General features: G+C 24.1%; 4 protein-coding genes across 5 annotated transcripts in view; 1 reads left to right on the top strand and 3 right to left on the bottom strand.

Annotated features, from left to right (window-relative positions):
* The window catches only part of LOC145846771 (uncharacterized), a 12,720-nt gene extending 10,858 nt beyond the window's left edge, over nt 1–1,862 (bottom strand). The window contains exon 1 of the mRNA XM_082953386.1: nt 1,854–1,862. Within this exon, the coding sequence (XP_082809512.1) occupies nt 1,854–1,862 (9 nt within the window). The remainder of the gene's footprint in view (nt 1–1,853) is intronic.
* A 19-nt stretch (nt 1,863–1,881) lies between these two features.
* LOC145846775 (putative G-protein coupled receptor Mth-like 3) lies at nt 1,882–4,198 on the top strand. Its single transcript, XM_082953390.1, has 6 exons — nt 1,882–1,987; nt 2,417–2,549; nt 2,716–2,921; nt 3,118–3,496; nt 3,695–3,844; nt 3,991–4,198. The coding sequence occupies exons 1-6, from the start codon at nt 1,882–1,884 to the stop codon at nt 4,196–4,198; spliced, it is 1,182 nt and encodes a 393-aa protein (XP_082809516.1).
* Nucleotides 4,199–7,867: 3,669 nt separating this feature from the next.
* LOC145846774 (serine hydrolase BPHL-like) lies at nt 7,868–12,479 on the bottom strand. 2 transcript variants are annotated; one of them, XM_082953388.1, is made up of 6 exons: nt 12,342–12,479; nt 10,227–10,396; nt 9,214–9,367; nt 8,832–8,989; nt 8,345–8,460; nt 7,868–8,042 (listed from the first exon to the last, which is right to left on the bottom strand). In XM_082953388.1, the coding sequence occupies exons 1-6, from the start codon at nt 12,436–12,438 to the stop codon at nt 7,916–7,918; spliced, it is 822 nt and encodes a 273-aa protein (XP_082809514.1). In that variant the 5' UTR covers nt 12,439–12,479; the 3' UTR covers nt 7,868–7,915. The 2 variants fall into 2 exon arrangements, with proteins under 2 accessions (XP_082809514.1, XP_082809515.1); XM_082953389.1 differs by having other exon boundaries at nt 8,345–8,451.
* A 1,300-nt stretch (nt 12,480–13,779) lies between these two features.
* LOC145846772 (serine hydrolase BPHL-like) lies at nt 13,780–20,356 on the bottom strand. The gene is made up of 7 exons (XM_082953387.1): nt 20,262–20,356; nt 17,533–17,630; nt 17,210–17,376; nt 16,636–16,789; nt 15,054–15,208; nt 14,169–14,275; nt 13,780–13,921 (listed from the first exon to the last, which is right to left on the bottom strand). Coding segments are annotated over exons 1-7 (774 nt in total). The 5' UTR covers nt 20,264–20,356; the 3' UTR covers nt 13,780–13,830.
* Nucleotides 20,357–21,298: the final 942 nt, after the last annotated feature.

The raw sequence follows: 21,298 nt of genomic DNA, 5'->3' as shown, positions 1-21,298 counted from the left end.
AAAACAATTATTTATTTTATCTTTGAAATTTTTAATAAAAATTCAAAAAAATATTTGAAAAATTGTCATTATTATACAGTTCTAAAATTAAAGTATAACTTTAGTATAAAAAAGGGTTCTTATCTCATTTAATCAATTTTATATATCTGATATTTTAAAAAAATTTTAATTGGAAAATAGTTTTTACTTTAATTGGTTAGGTAAAAGTTAAATCAAAAACATATAAGCTAAAAATAAACGACTCAGCTTAAAACTGATGTGATTTTAAAGTTTTGTATTTGTGAAAACGAAATTAATAGTTTAAAAAACTAATCTTAAGTCAAAAGTCGAGTTTTAGAATTACTAAAAATATTATAGTTTACAAAAAGTATTACAACTTTTGAAACTTATTTCAATTTGAAAAAGTATCGATTTTAAGTATTTTTACAAAAGTTCCACGAGAATAACAACTATAAAAGTATAAATCAAATGTTTTCATTCATATGTAAACAAAGTGTTTTTCAATTGCAAGTAGTTATAAAATAGTATACCATACTTATTTAAAAAAGAATTGTATTAATTGTTTTCGATCACTTTGTGTTCAATTGTTTACTACATAGGTCCAATTGTGTAACGTTTTATTAAACATATTAAGTATTAAAAGAAAATAAAGAAATAATATGCTACTTAAAGTTGTTCAATTTCCAAACAACAAATAAATAATGCAACGTAACTTTTTTGGTTTTAAATCTTTTGAAGTTTTTTAAAATATATTTAAAATTTTATTTAACAGCTAATTGATAATCTTTCTAAAATGATGAGTTTGGACAATTTCCAACTAAAATCTGACAGACTAGATATTTTTGTTGTTGAAACTTTAAAATATGGTACTCTAGTATGCAGGTATGAAGTTTATAAAATAATGTTATAAATATAAGCATGAATTAAACCTAAAATTATAAGTAACAATGACGTTTTTAGCAAAGATGAGACTAAAAACATTTATTTGAAGCATCAATATAAATTAAAAAATGACACAGAAGGAACTGAATTTCTTTTAGTTCCAATAACTGGAAAAGTTTATACTGAGTCTCAGTTTCAGGTGATTATGTTTTATGATTCATCTTTTTTTAAATTAATTTAAAGTAAAAATTTATTTCACGTTAAAGTCAGTGAAGAATCATTATTAAAATGTTTAACTTTTATAATTATCTAGGTATACTTACTTTGATTTGAAAATATATTTTTAAACTTTATATGAGTTTATTGGTACCGTGTATTATAACAAACAAGATTCACAAAATTCAAAAATGTTCCTTAACATTTTTTAAAAGCTTTTAGATTGGAATATAACAGTACAATCAGGTAAAATGCTTGTTGACAGCTATAAAAGATCTAGAGTAGCAGTTTGTGAAAAAGTAAGTAAAGCTCCCTTTTCCAAAAAATATGTATTATTTTCTTCAAAATAATTATACACTTTTAAACTGTTAAAAAAAACAACTCTTTGTTTATAATAAAATAGAATCGAACGGCTTTAAATAAATTTCAAAATAACTTACAATTTGAATAACAGTAAATAATCAAAACTTTAAAATATTCTTCTAAGAGGTATGAAACTATCGAGTTAAATTTACAGATAGCAATTACAATTAATTTATTTTTCAATTATCTTAAGATATAAGATTGAAACATTGTTCTGTTTATAATAAACTGTGAAAATAAAATATAACTAATCTCCTTAAAGCTACTTAAGGTGAGAACTTTCAACTACTTAATTTAAAGCAAATTACAATATCATATATCTAAATATACAAAATATAATACTTAGCCCGACACATTTCTGATCTCATACAGGAACAAAGTGTAAACCAAACAGAATGCATAACATATGTTCAGTTAAATATGACTGAATTTTACATTTTGCAAAATGGATCAATTTTTGTAACTGAGTGGAATTCAACAGTTACAAAAGAAGAATATTTTATGAAAGAAAATGTGGCTATGATTTGTATCGAAAACATGTTAAAAAGTTTAATTTATAAAGATTTTAGAGAACTATTTATACCTAGAATTATTTAAATAGTATATTTAATGAAACCTTAAACATGTTTAATAATTTTTTGTATTGTTTAACAACAGTTTATAAACAAAATAAAAAACTATAAATTTATTTTTTTTATTTTAAAACTTATGGAACTGTAGATAACAAAATTAAAAACTAGTCGTATTTAATTAATCAGATGTGCTTACAAACTGTAACAGTCTGTTTACTTGAAGCTTAAAAAACCCATAAGTTTGGAGTTGTTGCAGACCTATTATAACTTATATAACATTTTATTGAAATTTTAAACAACAGTTAAAAAATGTTCCAAAAGAAATTAAAGGCTTTATTTATATTTTTAAAACTTAAAACATTTTACAGAAATTAATTTTATAGGTACAAATATAGAAGAGGAACAAAATGAGTTTGATTATAAAACTTCTATTATTATCAGTTGGATAGTTTTCGTCTTAACTGTGATAACTTTGGTGTTACTAATCATTACTTTATTAACTTACTGCCTACTAAGGTATATTGATAAATTAACATACTTTATTTGTTTTATACTAACAAAATTTTGATATACAGTTTTTCAACAAAAATATTCAAAACTTTAATTTCTACTAAAATATTAAATAAATAATTATTTTTGTTTTGTAAACAAAGATTGTGCTAAATACTTTTTAAAATGTTAGTGAGCTAAGAACTGTAGCAGGATTGAACATGATGAACTTAGTAGTTGGATTGTTTGCTGCACTTTTAACGTTTGTAGTAGGTGCAAACTGGAGCAACAACGACAAAGCTTGCACTGCAATTCGCATTCTACTTCACTACTTATTTCTATCAACATTTTTTTGGAACAATGTGATGGCTTATGATGTTTGGAAAACTTTCGGAAAAGGTTTTGATTAATAAGTTTTCATTAACTATATTTTTAAGAAAACAAGTAAAATCAAATTTTCAACATAAATTTCATTTAAGTCTATATTTTTAATCTACTCTACTGCTTTTTTATTTCTGAAAATGTAAATATAATAGTAATTAGACCTCAAAACTTTGCTCTATACAAAATTTACATCTATTTTACAATATTATAGGGTTTACAAAAACTTTTATGCGCTCTCAACGACAAAGAACTTACTCAGCATCAACAAATAAAAAAATTATTTATCAAACAGCTTATAAATATATGTTGTACGGATGGGGTAGCCCACTGCTTATAGTGACTACTTGTGTCATTATAGAATTTTCCAGTAAAAATATAATCATTGGTTATACACCACAGCAAAGTTGTAAAAATCCTTGCTGGATATCAAACCCTCTTTCAAATTTAGTGGCATTCGGTATTCCTCTTTTATTAATCCTCCTGCTAAACTCGTACTTCTTTGTTTCTTCTGCTAGAGCTATTAAAAAGTCTTCAAATATTTCAAAGCATAAAGGTTCACCAAAAGGCCTCACAAGGACTGTAAACTCAATGTTTGTTTGAATTTTGTACAATTTTAACCCTAAACAATACTAAAAGTTTTTCTTGAAAAGTCTTAAATAGACTGATAAAACAGTTTAACTAGTTTTTAATACGACTGTAAACAAAAGCTTTAACTTAAAAATCTTCATTCTATCCCAAAAATAAAAACAAATTTTAAACTGTATACTTTAAAGTATTTCTTTTAACAGAAGTGATTTAGACAATGATGTGATTAGTAAAGACACACCAAACGATAGTAACAAAAGCTTTGCTAGAATAAAATTTAAAAATAATACGGAGCTCCCAAACACGTTTTTTAAAGTTCAATTATCTTCTATAAAAGTTATGTTGTATGTAAGGTAGTTTGATTTTAGAAATAATTAACTTACACCAAAGTTTACATAACAATTTTAAGTTAGTTAATAGAAAAAACTATCAAATAAATAAGTTTTTACAATATATAAATACTTTACTATTAAAAATATTAAAAATAACTGTTATTCAGGATGTCAACAGTTATGGGACTAACTTGGACCGTAGGAATTACTGCAGCCATTGTAAATAATCCTATTTTGTGGTATATTTTTGAAATTTCTGTTCCAATACAGGGCATCCTAATTTTTATCAGTTTTGTCTGCAAACGAAGGGTACTTGAAATGCTGAAAACAAAAATCAAAAAAAGTTGTTTCTGTAGTACATTTAGAAACTTGTAACATCCTTTTGAACAAAATAGATTTTAAATTTCTAAAATATTGTAATTCATTTATATCATACAAAAACGATTTGAAAGCATTTTTCAAACAATACTTGTTTAAAATTATAATACAATAATTAGACATGAATTTATATAAATGCAACACTATGATTAAATAAAAAACATGCGTATTTAAACAGGGAACGGGTCAAAATTGCACAAAGACAAAATTGCACGAGGTTACTAAATTGCACGAGAACATTGTTGCAAGAGTGCACAAAATTGCACGCACGAAGATACTTTTGCACGAAGACAAATTTACATGAGGGCACAAAACTGCACAAGGAACAAATTTGCACGAAGACAAATTTGCACCAAGGGTCAATTTTGCACGGGAGTAAAAACACAGAAAACCAAAACTAAAAGATAAGTTAATAAAAAAACAAAATGAAAAAAAAAAGTTACTGACCGAGGTTAAGGGCTAGAGGTAACAGTGGTAGTTAAAATAAAAATAGAAAAATAACTAACAAAAATTATTTTAAAATACTAAAAAATAAAATTCAACCCGTACAAAAATTTCTCCGTGCAAAATTGTCTGCTCGTGCAAAAGTGTCTTCGTGAAAAAGTGACCCTTCGTGCAAAAGTATCCTCATGCAATTTTATTACCTCGTGCAAAAGCTTCTTCGAGCAAAAGTGTCTACTCGTGCAATTTTGTCCCCTCTTGCAATTTTGTAAGTTCGTGAAAATTTGACAGCTACTCATTTAAACAATGTATAAATTTTTTAATTTAACAACTTATAATTAAACTTATTATTCTGGGATTTTATGTTAATAAATTATTAGTAATAGCATAACAGTAACTTTTTAGATAGCTTACTTAACTTAGTCAAAATTTTCTTTTTAAAAGATTCTTTTATTCTTAATCTTAAACTTAAAAGTTTGGTTTTAGAATTCTTAGTGAATGATAGTAATAAATTATATTATTTTTATATTTTAAACTAAAACTCTATTGTAATGAGTAAACAAAATAAGTAAAAATTCAAAATTTTCTGAATAGTTATTATTTTGTATAATGTTTTAACACTTACGAGTATATTCAAAAATACCAGCAGATAAAGAAATTCTATTTAAAGAAAAATACTAAACAAAAGAGAAAACAGCTTGATAATTACAAAATAAATGACGTTCTTCAACTAAAATGTCAATTACGGAGGACATATCATCAAAAAAACTTACTATTTTGAGCTGTTCTATATATTAATCGTGCATTAAGTAGAAAAAAACTTTGTTTGTATAGCAATCTCTACGACTAAAAATAAAGTAAAACAAAAATTAACATTATATAAGAACTAGATAATTTTTTTAACGTAGCTTTGTACTACATATTTTTTATTTCATAATTTTGTATAATTCATAAGTAGTTTTTAATTTTTCTGGTGATTGAATTAGGCGTGGTATTTAACTATAATATAAACTTTTGAAATCAAATGATTCTTTAGAAATCTACTTTTTTCTACCAGCTCAATTATTTTTTAAAATGATTATGTAAAAATGTATTTAGATTTTTAGATAATTTTGAATTTCATTTGTTTATTTTTTTAGACGTATTCAAAAATTAAAAAGTATTTAAAAAAAAACGAAAATTATCAATTAAAGTTATTATAATACCTTAAGCTTTTTTCTTTTCAAAACTTTACTTTTATGTTGCTTTAAGTATACATGTAGTTTGATTTTTTTTCAGTTAACACAATTTCTAACATTCTTATTGATTAATTACTCTTAAACTTACAAATAAATTACAAAAAAGGTATAAGTTATTAATTGTATTAATGTTTTTTAAAAACAGATCTAAATGAAACAATTACTATGGAACACAACTACAACTTTGAAAAAATATATATATAAATTAACGACGTTTTTTATAGTATAAATAGTTGAGTTAAAAAAAGATTTTTAAGAATCGAAAACGCACTAAAAATTTTAAAATATAAAACTTGATTAGTAAACCTTAGTTTTTTAAAGCTAATTCAGACTAAAATTATTACATATCTTAACTTCTTAACAAAAAAAGGTGGCAAAACTGCTATAAATGTAATTATTAAGTTTATATTTAAGGTTATATAAGTATTAAAGCATACCCATTAAAAGCAGAAGTTAAATTTATCAAAAATTGGTTTAAACTTTAATTTATATATAGTTTATTGCTAATATCTGAATTATCAGCCCTTTAAATGGACTTTGTGGAAGGTGATATAGTTATTCTTATTGTATTATTATAAATGTAAATACAAACTACAAAAATTTTTAGAACAATCCTGTTTAAAGAATTTTAAACTTTCATACTAAATGTTTATATTAAAAAATCGCTTTTTTGCTCACAAGTTAAAAAAAAGTTTTTGAGTTTTACTACACTGTCTTGTGTAGTTTTTGAGAGTGTTTTAGACTATCTGGTAAATAACTTATATGAATAAAAACTTTAAAAAGCGTTATAAGTGTCTGGTTGTTTTAAAATTTAGCTTTTAAAAATAAATAATTACCTATTTAAAGCAGGCAATGTAAAAATAAAATTTGATACTGAAATATGACATTTGTTGTATTTTTTTTTATTCATAACAGATTTTTATATATATTAAAAGCTAAGAGTACTATAACTATTACTTTAAGAACTATCACAGAGTGTTGCCTCAAAATTTTTTTTACGAGCCGCAGTTTGCCGAAAACTAGAGTTAGATTTTAACAGAATGTATTCTAGAAGAAAATTCGGCATCTAAAAAATTATTAAAAACTAAATGAAAATTTATTAAAAAATATAATACTCTGCTAGAGCAACTATGAACGAAAACTAAATGCAAACAAAATTATTAAAAGAAAAACTTAATTTTTCACTATCTCCTAAAAAAGTTTTCAACTTCTCGGTCACAGAGTTGTTTAATACCGAATAAAATAAAAGACAGGATTAAAATAAATAGTGTTATAATGACATTCTAGGCAAACCTCAATGTACCTGACAAATGAAAACTAGTTGTAAAAGCAGTTAATTACATCAAAATTTTTTTTTTAAACCATATATTTTAAGAATCATCATTCGTTCTTATTTTATTTTTAAGACCTTTCTTCTAAAACGTTGTATAATTGTTTTCATTTTATACACTTAGAACAATTTTAACTTAAAATTTGTAAAATCTTAAAATAAAAAGCATCTATTTTGGTTATATGTTTTTTTACAATTACTGTGTTCTTTTACTTAACATGCAAATTGTAAACTGATTGTACCTTTTTGATTAAAATCAAAAAAAACTTTTGGAAAATTAATTAAATTGCTGTAACAACACTTAAATTAGATTTAAGAAATTATTGAATTTTTTCTAAATTAAACCTTTTTTCACCTTTTTTAACACTACAAAACACCTTAGACAGCTATTCAGTTGTATCAAAGTTAAAAGTACTAACATGTTTTGTAAAAAACTAATTCCTTTTAAATAAGTTTTAATCATTTAGTTATCAATTAAATAATGACCAAACAGTTGATAAAACTCACTAGGAGTAGTTTATAGATCGATTAATCTCAGATTTTTCAAGACCATACATTTCAAATATACATTGTTCTGAATTAATTAGCAAAACAAAATAAAGAAGAAAAATTATAGATACAGATTGATACCGTTTTTTTTTTTTAATTTATTCCGGAACTATAATTTACGAATAAACTTATTAAAAGAAAGAATATTTTTCAATATCATCGAGCAAATGGATCAACTTTGTTCGATACTGTTTTACCTAACACAAAGTTTTCAACATTCTGACAAAACAATTGTGAAAATTTCATATGTAAAAAGTGATCACTACCTTTCCAAATTTGCAACCTTTAAAAAATTTGTTCAGTATAATAATTCTTTGAATTAAGTAAATAAAATAAATGTATTTTACACAATACTAGGTATTAAGTGGCTATTAATAGAAATAATTTTTTTAAAACTTTTACTTTAGTATTTACAGCTTCTTTTAAATCATAAATGAAAAACCAAAAATATTAAAGCTATGTTATTTAAAAACTATATTTCAATATTTTTTTTAACCAACGTAAATCATACCGAATAGATTTCAAGAAGTAACCATTGCATAGTAAGTTATAGTTAAAAAAAATATATACTGTTAAATCACCAACATGGATTTTTCAATGTTGCTATTCAAATATTTTGCATGTGATAAAGGAACAAGATCATCATTTTCTCCATGTAAGACTAAACTTTGACACTTTATAGTACTCAATTTCTGAAGAAACTAATAAAATTAAGTAAAAAGAGTGCTTTTTTAGAACGCATAATAAGTGTTACCTAGTGCAATACTGAAAGCGTAAGGTGATTTGTTTCTATTTTTGAAAAAAAAGTAATTCCAACTCTTTAGTTTGAAAACAAATACTTATAAATCTTCTTTTAAATCACTCTTAATTGTTTTAATATAAATCTAAAATTAAGTCTAATTTGTATATTTTTACACAACAAACTAATTAAGCAACACATACCAAAATTCAAACTAGTATAATATTTCAATGATCGAAATACCTGTTATAAGACGTAAATTTAGATAAAGAAATTATAATAGTATATTTTAAAAATTTGCAACTAAAATCTAATTCTTCTGTAATAACTCACCGTACTATAAAGGTCAATTATTTTATCTTCACATTCTAAAATGAGTTCACACCAGTGATCGACCCACTGATGCCACGTAGCGGTGAAATATTCTTCTCCATATTCATCTATCAATGGCTTTAATGAACCTTCATCCCAAGTACTTATGCTTCGTATGCCTTACAAAAACAAAAACTTATTTTCATTGTTTTAGCTAGAAAATATTCTGATTAAATTTATTTCAGTGAAACGTCAAAGTACATATCACTTTTTTTAAATAATTAAAATTGTACTTTTAAAAATACATACATTAAAGTTTATAAAACTGTGCAATAAGGTTCTTTAAAAAATCATTTATACAAAACACCATTTAAAAACAACGAAAACTAAACATTTTACCAACTCTTCATTATATTAACGTCGCTTTCAGTCATAAACGAGTTTCCGCCGTAAATCACAGCATTCTTGATTGCATCCGGGTATTCGCTTGCCATAATAGCAGCAACGTTGGCACCATCACTCCATCCACAAACGCTGTAATGTTTGTATTGAAGTTTCTGGTAATTTAAGAAAAATATTTCACATTAAATTATTGTATGTAGTCTTTAAATTAAACATATACACATCACAACTTTAACAGAATTGTGTTTACTAAAAGAAAGTAGCAGCAAAAAGTCTATTAAATCTTATTTAAAAAAAATTAGCAAGGAACTAGTCAAAATTTTAAAATCACTTAAAAACAAAGGTTTTGGTAAGCTTAAAACAAAATATATGTAAAGTAAAGTAATTAGACATCTTAAACATATTAATAAACTTTATTTCCTAATTTGTTAAAAAATCTTGTACAATTAAATAAAATAATAATGAAAAGTATTAATAGAAAATAAAAATAAAAATTTTAAACATGTAGCTAAACTGTTTCAAACTTAGACCAAACTTGACGCGAGTATAACAAAACACAACCTAGAATTCATACACATATAAATAATATATAGAAAATACAATAAAAATATAGAAAAGAAAACGCTTTAAAGATCATGCTATAATACTTTTAAAAATTTGCTATGGATGCACCTAAAACGATTAAAATATAAACACGATTTATAAAATGAATAATAATTAATGGCAAATATACAAAAAAAATATACTGTAGTTATTAAATTCAATAACCGAATACTTTTTTAGTATTTAGGGTGTTTCATTCGAACTACCTTCAAAATTAAGAAAAAATATCGTTTGTTGGTTTTATACGCATAGTGATTACGTAATTGTTTCAAACTTTGATAATTCTACAATTTTCATCATTAAGATGTACTTTAGAAGAATAAACTCCACAACACCAGCTCAAAATAATATTATAAAGACAATTGAAAACAAATGAGTCTAAAAAATAGAGTTAAAAAATATTTAACAAACTTGCATGAGGTATGCAGCATCTTTTGCGTCTTGGTAATAAAAATTTCTTTCAAAAGATCTACTTGGAGGTCTACTTTCACCATACCCTCTCGCGTCAATTGCTATAATTTTTAGTAATTTACTTCCTTCCCAATATCTAAGCACCTCAGAAAAATCAGTTCTTGAGCTTCCTGTTGACAAAAGTTTTTATAGTCTCCAGGTTTTCAAAATTACAGGTTTTAGGGTATTTTTAGTCTAAAATTGAGTTTGAAGTAAAAAATTGTGTAACAAAGTATAACAACATTGAAAAAATATCGTAAAGCTTCTTTGAATGTGTAATTAAATAATAAAAATGTTGATGATGACAAAAAAATTTTATCTATCTGATAGATTTTTCGTGTCAAATCGAAATTTTACTACTTACATGTAAAAGTCGTTTAAAATTCCAGGTTTTTTAGAGATTTTTGTTCTAATTTTTAGGTTTTTAGTGATATAAGTCCAAAATTCCAGGTCTTTTTCAAATTTTCTCAAATTCCAGGTTTTTTTAACCTAAATTGTCAAATTCAAGGTTTTTCCAAGATTCCAGGTTTTTTGGCAACCCTTTTTATTATACGTAATAACATACGATAATATTATAAGTCAGAGATAAAAATTCTTTTATAAACCTAGAATCATAATTACCAAAGAAAAAATTTCGTAAGCAGGACTGTTTAAAAAATTCTTCGTAAATTACAGTAATTTTAAAAAAGTAGACTAGAAAACATTCAGTTTAAAATTTGGATTATTATTTATATTACAACTATTAAATTAGAAACTATGGCTTGGCAAGTCTGATTTGGTCTGCGGGCCATAGTATTTTGATACAAATAATCCTATATTTAGTTTAGTTTTAAGCCATAGGGGTGTCCAATATTTTTATTTACAACATTAACAACATTTGCCCCTTTTTGAAAGTATAATTTATACTTTAAAGTAGTTTTAAAGAACATTAAAATTTTGATTAGGTTTTGAAATATAGACAAGTAAGCGTATAGTTTCCGATATAAACGTTAGAAGAAGAAATTTTTCATTGCTTATTAATTTCAAGTTTTGAAAAACTTAGAAAAAAATCTCTATTTTTTCCGATTTTCTTTAAAAAATAACATCAAAATGTTAGGAAACGTTCCTTGCATCAAAAAAAATTCTTATTTGTAAAAAAAGTATTTTACGACCAAAAAAAATAAAATATTATTACTAAAAACGAACAACAATCCTACAATAGAACTGTTTAATATACAAATAAAATTAGAATAAAAAAGTTTAAGAACAATTAATTAAAAATATGGGAGAAATTAGACTTTTAATAAGTTATCTTTTTTCCCCTTTTTTATTTGGTCTTCCATTAGGTAACTTCCATAAGGTACCGTAAGATTTCTAACTATGTATTTTTAATTATTAAAAATTTATTCAAATTTTTATAAAGGATAAAAATTTATTCATAATAACTAAAAGATCTTTAAAATAAGATCAACTTTTAAAAAATGGGCCTTAATCCCTTACCCTTAATGCAGTCTGCAAATTAGCAACGAATAGAATTAAATAAAGTCTAAAAGTTAGTTTTTCTTAGCTAAATTGTGTACTAAACTAACAATAGTAAAACATAAGTTAAGTTTAAAACGATTTAAGCTTAAACTTGAACAAGTAACTATTTTTTTTATATGTAACAAATATCAAATACAATTAACATAATATTATAAAAGTAATAAACTTAATTAATTACTAAAGATGTTTAAAAAACATGTATTTTAAAATTTTAGGGAATTTTAATGGTTTTAATCTTTTTTTTCTTATAAAAACCTTATAATTTTACTATTTTCATTTATAACAAAATTCATTTAATGGTATAATGGTAAAAACTAAAAAATAATAATGACTGTAAAAATGGTATGATAAGCATAGAACAATGCCTATTTAATCATATTGATTTCGCTAACAGAAGTATTTATATATACACACACATATACTTGCTTAAATTAATCAAAAACTCAAATTACAAAAAAAAACAAGTTTTAGCTGGTTTGAATAAGTGGTAACCAACAGTCAGAAAAAATTGAATAAGAATTGTTAGATGAAAATTCCACATAATACAGAACTAACCTATTGCACCAGCTAAAAGAAGCACAACATGTTCTCCATTTCCAACCTCTTCATAAGCTAATTGCAAGCTACTTGTTATGTTAACTTTTGATTTCATTATTGAATTAAGTAAATTTTATTAATACGGAAATATGAACCTTTAATTAAACGAAATCAGATATAATTATACCTTGTTAAGATTATCTTGTAATTAGAGAAAACAAATTGTTTAAAAAACAAAAATAGGTTTTTTTTTAATGATATAATAGTTTACAATATATGGCTTGTACGAAATTTAACTTTTGTAAAATTTTTAGCACACGTGATCAATAAAAAGAAAATTTTGTGCTTATTATTAAAAAAAAACTATTTTAAGATAGATTATTATACAACTAAAATTTTATTTTCTATAATAGTGTATGGCATATTGTTTGTTTTAAACTAAAAATTTTTTAGAAAGCAAGAAACAAGTCGTACTTTTTTAGTTATTTTATTAATTAAGAAGTTTACTATATGTTCTGCACAATGTACTCAAGTTTACGTATTTTAAACAAAGTTTTAACAAAATAGTTACTTAGTTCGTTTACAAATAAAGCAATATATATAAAGGAATATTTTTGAAGTAAAAAATGCTGAAATAAAATCGGTATATAACAAGTTAAAAAAACTAATAGCTTTATTTATTAGAAAAGTACTATAACCTAAGTGATAAAAAATTGTTCAAATTTACTTGATTTGCTATATTTACAGATAAAAAAAACACATTGTTAAACAAAAGCTGATCAAACTCGAGAAGAATCAAAAATAAAAATATCTTTGTTAAAATATATGTACATTACAGATAGCATAAAAATAAAGTTTCAATCCAAGCAATTTTAATTGAATTTTAAATAAAAATTATGTATTTTATTACAGGTGTGCCACTCTTTAAGTCAAAAAAAAACTGTTTTGAGTGACCTTGAGTTTTTTCAAATCTTTACAAAGTTTTTTTTTTAACTTTTTGAAACTAATAAAAACAACTTCTTCAACTAAGTTGGTTATAAAAAACATAATATTTAAAGTAAATCAACTAAATTTCATTCAAAACCTAGAAAAAAATCTGTCCTGAGATTATTAACACAACCAAAACATATCTTGAGTTTTTCATTAAAAACAGCTATACTGAGTCAGCCAGAGTTAAAAAATAAAGTTTGAAATATCATAAGTTATCCTGAGATTTTCAAAAATTTCTTAATATTCTGAGTTATCCTGATTGTCCTGAGTATTTGGAGTTTGTAACAACTTTGTTATTATTAAAGTAACACAAGTTTCTTATTTACTTATCAACTATTTTTTAAAATGATTTTAAAACGCTATAAAAACAAACAACAGGACTTGATAGAACTCAGATAATGACTAATTCTAACTAAATTTGAAATATATATTTTTTAAATGAGAATGTATCTAAAAATTTTTTAAAGCAAGCTATATATTTCATTTAGATTGTCTGTATTGGTTTGACCTTATATATTTATTTGCTAAGAAACTCTTCAACAACTTTTTTAAATCTCTCATGGTGTCTTAGGTGAAGATTGTGTGCTCCATCATCCCATACTAATAGCCTATAAAATTGTTTATTATACTAAGTTCACTGAAAAAAGGTTTCTTATAAGTATAAAAATTTTTAAGTTTATGATGAAAAACATGAAAACAGTTTTTGGAACAAATAAAAAACTCAATAGACTTTTTATTTTCAATCAATTTTTTTAAACAACAAAATAATAGTTAACAATAAATATTTTAAACATAACTTCTCAGACAATATACAACGTAAAATATTAAACAACTAAAGTAAAACAAGCAGCTCACTCGGACTTTTCAATGTTGGCTTTTAGGTGCTCACTTTGAAATAATGGAACCAGTGCATCTCTCAAACCATGAATTATCAAAGTTTCACACTTAATATTTGATAAAGCCTAATAAAACGACTTATTAAATTCCGCTTTTTAATATAAAATGAACTGTTAATTTATTTAGCTTAAAGAGTTGCTCCTCTTTTCTAAAATTTTAGTCATACATAAATACGTTTCTTGATTTATTAAAAGATTTTTCAAATACAATTTATTTTAGTTTATCACCCAAAAACTTTAGACTAACTAAAAGAACTGATTTGTACTTTTCAAAATACTTAAACTTATTTTTACATGTTATTTTAAATTAAATAACTACTAGTAAGAAGTATATAAAAAGTTTAAAACATATCAACTAATTTTATAACTTTTATAAATACTTTGTAATTAGTCTTTAATAACTTGTAAATATTGTATGTAATTTTTTTGTGATTTCTATAAATATACTAGAAATTGTTCTGTTTAAACATATTTCACTTTTTTTTTACTTTTTTTTATTATATATTATTTCGATTAAACGATATAAAAGACATATGAGGTTTTTCTATGTCTGTCTTATCTAATTAAACTCTTAGTTTAACTTTATTTAAATTAACATACCAGTACTTTCTACAAACAAAACAAGCTATTACTAGAAAGATTACAAACTATTTCTAAAGATTCCAAAAAAGCAGATACTGTTGGATAATAAATAACATTTACGTATGAAAAGAGTAATAACTAATAATTTCAAAAAATTTTGTTAAACTAACTAACCTAAAAGAGAAAAAAAAAAGTAAAGTTATTTTTAAATAATTACAAATACTTTATACTTTAGTAAAAGTATACTGTTAAAAATACAAACGTTTTTATATAAGTCAATTGATCCATCTTTTTTTGTGTCCATTTCTGAAAAAATATCAACCCAATCATGCCACATTCTTTCAAATTCTGTTAAACCATACATCTTTACCATTGGCTCCCTCATTCTAGGACTCCAACTATTTATATCACGTATACCTGATATTTAAAAAAAAATGTTTTAAACTTCTGACTTTACTATTATAAATATAAGTAAAAAGTATTAACATTTTCATATGAAACAAAATTTGACATGCTTCGTACGAATTTAAAAAGAAAAATATGACAAGGATCATAAAAATATAAATTTCATACACTTGACAACTAAGAAAAAAAATTAAATACTTTCAGCAAAAACTAACAAAAATTAATACTTAGCTATCTTATATGACATAAGTCAAACTAAAACAGTATTAATTTAAAAAAAACACAACAATATAAATAACGGGGACGGGTTAAAATGCACGAAGACACTTTTGAACAAAGTGTCATTTTTGCACGAAGGGTCACTTTTGCATGAAAACAATTTTGTACAAAGGGTCATTTTTACAGTGGGTCAATTTTGCACGAGAGTAGAAAATAAAACAGTAATAAAATTAATTAAAAAAAATACTGACCAAGTGTTAGAGGTAACAGTGATTGTAATAAAACAATTTATAAAAAATATAAAAAAACAAAATTTACGACCAAGGGTAAAAGTGGTAGGGGTAACAGTGGCAGTAAAAAAACTAATTCAGTAAAAGTAATAAGAAAAAAACTACCAACCAAGGATAAGGGTTAGGGGTAATAATGATAGTTAAAAAAATATGAAATATAAAAAATAATAAAAGTTACCAACCAAGGGTAAGGGTTAGGGGTAACAATGATAGTAAAAATAAATAATAAAAGTAAAAAACTAATAAAAAAAAGTTTTAACCCTTGCAAAAGTGACCCTTTGTGGACTTTTGACACCTACCAATACAAAATAAAGGATTTTCGTTATTTTACAAAAAACTAACAATAAACTTAAAACACAATGTATAAACTAATAGTCTGTGTTAAAAATATATATTTAATTCAATAAACTTTTAAGTTTTATGTTCAAATTTCCAATACAAACTGCAACTTTTATTCTTTATAGGCCTATCTTTCTTTTTTTCAGATCGAAGCCTTAAGTTTTTAGAGAACATTCCTTTAATAGTCTAAGAAAGTGATAAGTTTTTTCATAATGTTTAAAAATAAAAACTAAAGATAAACAAAAAATAGTGGTGTTTTAATCAAAAACTAATTTTTTAAATATAAAATTTTTAGGTAAGAATTTTAAATTTTAGCAATGATCAACTGTAAAAATCTTAATAAGATTTGCTGAAAACTGAAGTAAAAGATAGAGTTTTAGACGAAAATTATGTTTTTTCCCTTTTGGTTTGCACTTTTTATAAGAAACTTATTAAACTCACTGACTTTGAATGCTTATATCTCAACAATAACTTAGAATTTTTTTAAGAAGTAAAAAAAATTGATAGATACGATAAAACTACAAAAAAAAGATCAACTTGTAAAAAACAAAGTGAACCCCCTTTCAAAATCTTAATAATAAAAATGTTTACTTTGGTAAGACTTCAGCTCTTCTTGTGTCACAAAAGAATTACTTCCCCACACTACGAGTTTTCTGATTAACTTTGGATATTTAGCAGCCATTATTGCAGCAGAGTTACCTCCATCACTCCAACCAAGAAGTGAAAATTTTGAATGTCCTAACGTCTGAAAATGTAAACAAGTAAAAAAGGGGTGATTTTTTTTCAAAACTAAATACAAAAATAGATTACACATGGATAAAACAAATACGTTATACATCGTTTTATTTTTAGGAAACTGTAGTTGATATATAACTTTCTTATTTTTACAGATTTTTATGAAACAAAATATTCCAAGCTTAAAAAAATTTGACATGAGTTAAACTTTTAGTAAATAATGTGTTTAATTTATTAATAACAAATATTAGATGAATTTATTACTTCACTAGATAGTATCTTAATTTAAATTATCTATGCTTAGAATACTTAAGATAACACTGAGATAAATAGAATTTTTTAAATGTTTTACAAATTTTAATCTAAAATTCTATTTTGTGAGTGTTTTTAGAGAAAGATTTTAAATAGTTGTTTGTTTTCTGTAAATAACCTGCATAACATTAAATGCATCATTTGCATCTTTTTCATAAAAATCAACTGAAAATTCTCTAGATGGTGGTCTTGTATTTCCATAACCTTTTAAGTCAAGCGAAATAACATTGAATTTTTCAGCATCAAAAGTTTTTAGCTGGGGCAAAAAATCTGTTTCTGAGCAACCTATTAACATTTTTTGAATAAAATACTTTTAAGTACCAATAAAAAAACCAAAGATAGATAATAGTTTTGTTACTTTCTCAATTTTTTTTTTAAATTCTAGTGAGTAAAAACATAACTTTCTTCAAACATACAAATAAAATTAAATTTATACTTTACCTAAAGCTCCAGGAAGCATCAATACTACATGATCACCATTTCCAATTCGATTGTAGCTAAAATTAACACCATCTACTTCAACTTTGTACTGACTAGACCTAAAGTTTTAATTTATTTTCACATTTTGTAATTGTAACTAATATTTGATTTCACAATAGTGTTTAATACAATTATTTAGAATATATTAAACAAAAATCAATTAAATAAATATATATTATATAAGATACAAAGTAATAAGTTGTTAAAACCTAGAGATCCAAACAAGCATTGCACATTGGAAACTGAAAAGTACTGTTTTATTTATGTACTAAAGCAGGCATTTATGAGAACAGTCAAAAAAATGAAGCAACACTAAATTGTTCGAAAATCAACATTAATGAATATTTTATAATAACATAATAAACTATTTTGTGCACTAAAGTTTTATCAACAATTTGTTTAATTGATTTAATTATTAAATACCTTTTTTTCAGTGAAACAGTATTTAAAGTGACAACTACTGCTTTTAGCCTATAAAAACTTATACTTTTTTAATCAATACCACCAAGATTTTATATATACTCTTTCTTACTTTATGTTTACAACGCCAATAAGAAATAATATTGCTTTTTTAAAGTAGAAATAACCACAAAGTAGAAAACTTTACCAACTGATTAAAGCAAAACAATAAAATTAAATTAAAGTTTTTTATTAGATTTTAATATTTCAATCTAATTAACTTTTTAATATTTTACTTCAACTTATAGTCTACTTTTTAATCAATACCACCAAGATTTTATATATACTCTTTCTTACTTTATATTTACAACGACGATAAGGAATAATATTGCTTTTTTTAAATAGAAATAACCACAAAGTAGAAAATTTTACCAACTGATTAAAGCAAAACAATAAAATAAAATGAAATCTAAAAAGTAGACTATAAGCTGAAGTAAAATATTAAAAAGTTTATTAGATTGAAATATTAAAATCTAATAAAAAACTATTGGTGTATCTTTGGGGTCTATTTTCCTAGGTTCGAACATATAAGCTAGTACTATTTGACAACTAGTAAAGACACGTCTTTATATAAACAAAAAAAACTTCGTAAAATTGTGTTCATAGTACAATTATAATTATACTAACAATTTTGGTACTAATTTAAGTATTATTGATTACACAAACATTTAAACTTTACCTTAAAATAACTCATAGAGTTGTTTTCAAAACTAGACCCCAAAAAAATGGCCGAAAAGACACAAAAATTAACTAGCACGATTATCTTACAAAAAAAACCTAACTAGCCTGAGTCAGCCTAAGTACTTAGGAATTTAATAACAGTCTGATCTGTTACCAAATTGTTATGCTAAAAACAAGTTTTTGTTGTGACAGCATAATTGAAAATGGATTGTCTACAAAATAAATAAAAAATAAATTTAGGAATCATTATGGTGTACAAATTTTCATTTCTATAGAAGCAATTATTTTTTAAACAGAATGCTTATGTTTTAAACTAAAGCTATCCTTCAATAAGAAGTTTATCACCTCTCAGCATGATTAAACCTGAATTTCTGGTAAAGTAGAAAAAGTAGAGTAGTGAATAATTTAAATGAAAATACTGCAATTAATCATGATACTTCAAAAAACCACATAATTAACATAAGGGTTTAAGGGCATAGGAGAGTAGGGCAAAACTTTTATTGTATATATATTTTTTTTTTATTTACAAAAAAGTTTTCTTATAACACAGGAATATGTCCCTACAAATTAGGGTCTATATGTTTGTATTGAATAATTTTTACAAAAATATTTATATTTTAAAAGTTTTTTTTTTGTATTCTATAAAACTTGACTTACAGTTTATACTTATAGGTTTAATAGAAACAAAATTGTACATAAAATTTTGTAAAAAAAATACTCCTTTGGGCTTATCAATTCAATAAGAAACATTTTATTAAAAAAAAAGATTTTAAAGTCATAAAAACTAGTCAAGTTTTGCAAAAAAAAAAGCCTGAGTTGAGATGAATTTCATTAAATACATTATAATTTTTAAACTAACCCTAGTTAATATGAGTCAGTCTGAGGTTTTCAAGAACTTAAACCTTAAATGTCTTGATCAAGCTTTAGTGTGTGCAACCATGTTATATAACTGTTAGTAACTCTTTGACTTGGATGTAAGTAGTTTATACTTTTGATTTGTAATTCTAGTTTGTTTTTACCTTTACTTTTATTACAATTTAGATTTCATCATTACAAACTTTATTTAGTTTTACAATAGTTGGATTTAATATCATATATTGTATCTATTATTAACTGCTAATCTTTAGTTATTATGCTTATTTTTAGTAAACACATATATACATTTAACTTAGCTTTTATTCTTTCCTAACAGTATTTATTTTTTATAGAGCTCTGTTAAAGTGTGTTAACTTCTTAACACACTGAAATATATGTTAGTTAAATAAAGAAAAAGTACTGAGAAAAATTGTTATCATTATGTTATCAACTTGCTTTGCTAGGAACTCTGTTAGCAAATAATTAACTTGACATTTTTAGTTTTTGAAATTATTGTACTGTTTTATTTAAAATACTAAGCTTTTAAAAATTTGAATAAGTATCTAAATTTAAGGGTTGAATTATAAACAAAAATAATTATGTAAACAGACACAAAAAAACTTTTAAAAAGTCTAATGTCTGTTTCAAGACAAGTTATATGTTTTTTAATATTTTAAAGTTTAAATAAAACTTACATTCTTCTTATTTTATATGCATTTGGTAAAGATTTTCTAATGGGCAGCAACTTTGGCTGACATTTTACATGGTTGAGAAAAATATTTAAAACCTTCATAATCAATGAGCTTTATTATAGCTATGCTAGGTTTTTCTACGTTGCAGCATTTAGTGTAGTATTCGCCAAGTATTCGATGTAATTTTGTTTCGGAGAATTCTAATATAAAGAGTCAAAGTTGGTCTAAAAAAATGGTATGGGCGTCTTCCCTAAGGTCTGTAGTTTTGCAATTCAGTCTTTGATTTTTATTTTTTGACGTATTTTTTTTTCAAAAATGACGTCACAAAAAAAAAAAAAATTTCGTCAAAAAAAATAGTTTCGGAGAATTCTCATCTAAAGAGTCAAAGTTGGTCTTTAAAAATGGTATGGGCGTTTTTCTTAAGGTCTGCAGTTTTGCAATTCAGTCTTTGATTTTTAATTTTTGACGTATTTTTTTCAAAAATGACGTCACAAAAAAAAGTCATTTTTCGTCATAAAAAAATAGTTTCGGAGAATTCTCGTATAAAGAGTCAAAAATTATCTTTAAAAGAGGTATTGGCGTCTTCCTTAAGGTCTGTAGTTTTGCAATTCAGTCTTTGATTTTTTATTTTTGACGTATTTTATTCAAAAATGACGTCACAAAAAAAAAGTCATTTTTCGTCATAAAAAATTAGTTTCGGAGAATTCTTACATAAAGAGTCAAAAATGGTCTTTAAAAATGGTATGGGCGTCTTTCCCAAGTTCTGTAGTTTTGCAATTCAGTCTTTGATTTTTATTTTTTGACGTATTTTTTTTCAAAAATGACGTCACAAAAAAAAGTCATTTTTCGTCATAAAAAAATAGTTTCGGAGAATTCTCGTATAAAGAGTCAAAAATGGTCTTTAAAAGAGGTATTGGCGTCTTCCTTAAGGTCTGTAGTTTTGCAATTCAGTCTTTAATTTTTAATTTTTGACGTATTTTTTTTCAAAAATGACGTCACAAAAAAAAGTCTTTTTTCGTCATAAAAAATTAGTTTCGGAG

The sequence above is a fragment of the Thalia democratica genome, unplaced genomic scaffold (assembly GCF_965202585.1).
Source record: "Thalia democratica unplaced genomic scaffold, ktThaDemo2.hap1.1 HAP1_SCAFFOLD_614, whole genome shotgun sequence".
NCBI classification, from domain to species: Eukaryota; Metazoa; Chordata; class Thaliacea; order Salpida; family Salpidae; genus Thalia; species Thalia democratica.
The sequence above is the reverse complement of the archived record's forward strand: the minus strand, read 5'-3'. Positions and strand labels throughout refer to the sequence as shown.

Bases quoted from the DNA above. Each gene is read 5' to 3' on its own strand.
- LOC145846775 (XM_082953390.1), top strand. From the start codon at position 1,882: ATGACTGAATTTTACATTTTGCAAAATGGATCAATTTTTGTAACTGAG. The intron at 2,922-3,117 runs GTTTTGATTAAT...ACAATATTATAG, and splicing joins TTGGAAAACTTTCGGAAAAG to GGTTTACAAAAACTTTTATG. The intron at 3,497-3,694 runs GTTTGTTTGAAT...TTCTTTTAACAG, and splicing joins ACAAGGACTGTAAACTCAAT to AAGTGATTTAGACAATGATG.
- LOC145846772 (XM_082953387.1), bottom strand. The intron at 14,276-15,053 runs GTTTGTATTTTT...TCGTTTTATTAG, and splicing joins CAATTGACTTATATAAAAAC to GCTTTATCAAATATTAAGTG. The intron at 13,922-14,168 runs GTGAGCTGCTTG...ACAATTTTATAG, and splicing joins GCCAACATTGAAAAGTCCGA to GCTATTAGTATGGGATGATG.
- LOC145846774 (XM_082953388.1), bottom strand. From the start codon at position 12,438: ATGAAATCAAAAGTTAACATAACAAGTAGCTTGCAATTAGCTTATGAA. The intron at 10,397-12,341 runs GTTAGTTCTGTA...TTTTGTCAACAG, and splicing joins TCTTTTAGCTGGTGCAATAG to GAAGCTCAAGAACTGATTTT. The intron at 8,043-8,344 runs GTTGGTGATTTA...AATTTTTTAAAG, and splicing joins AGCAACATTGAAAAATCCAT to GTTGCAAATTTGGAAAGGTA.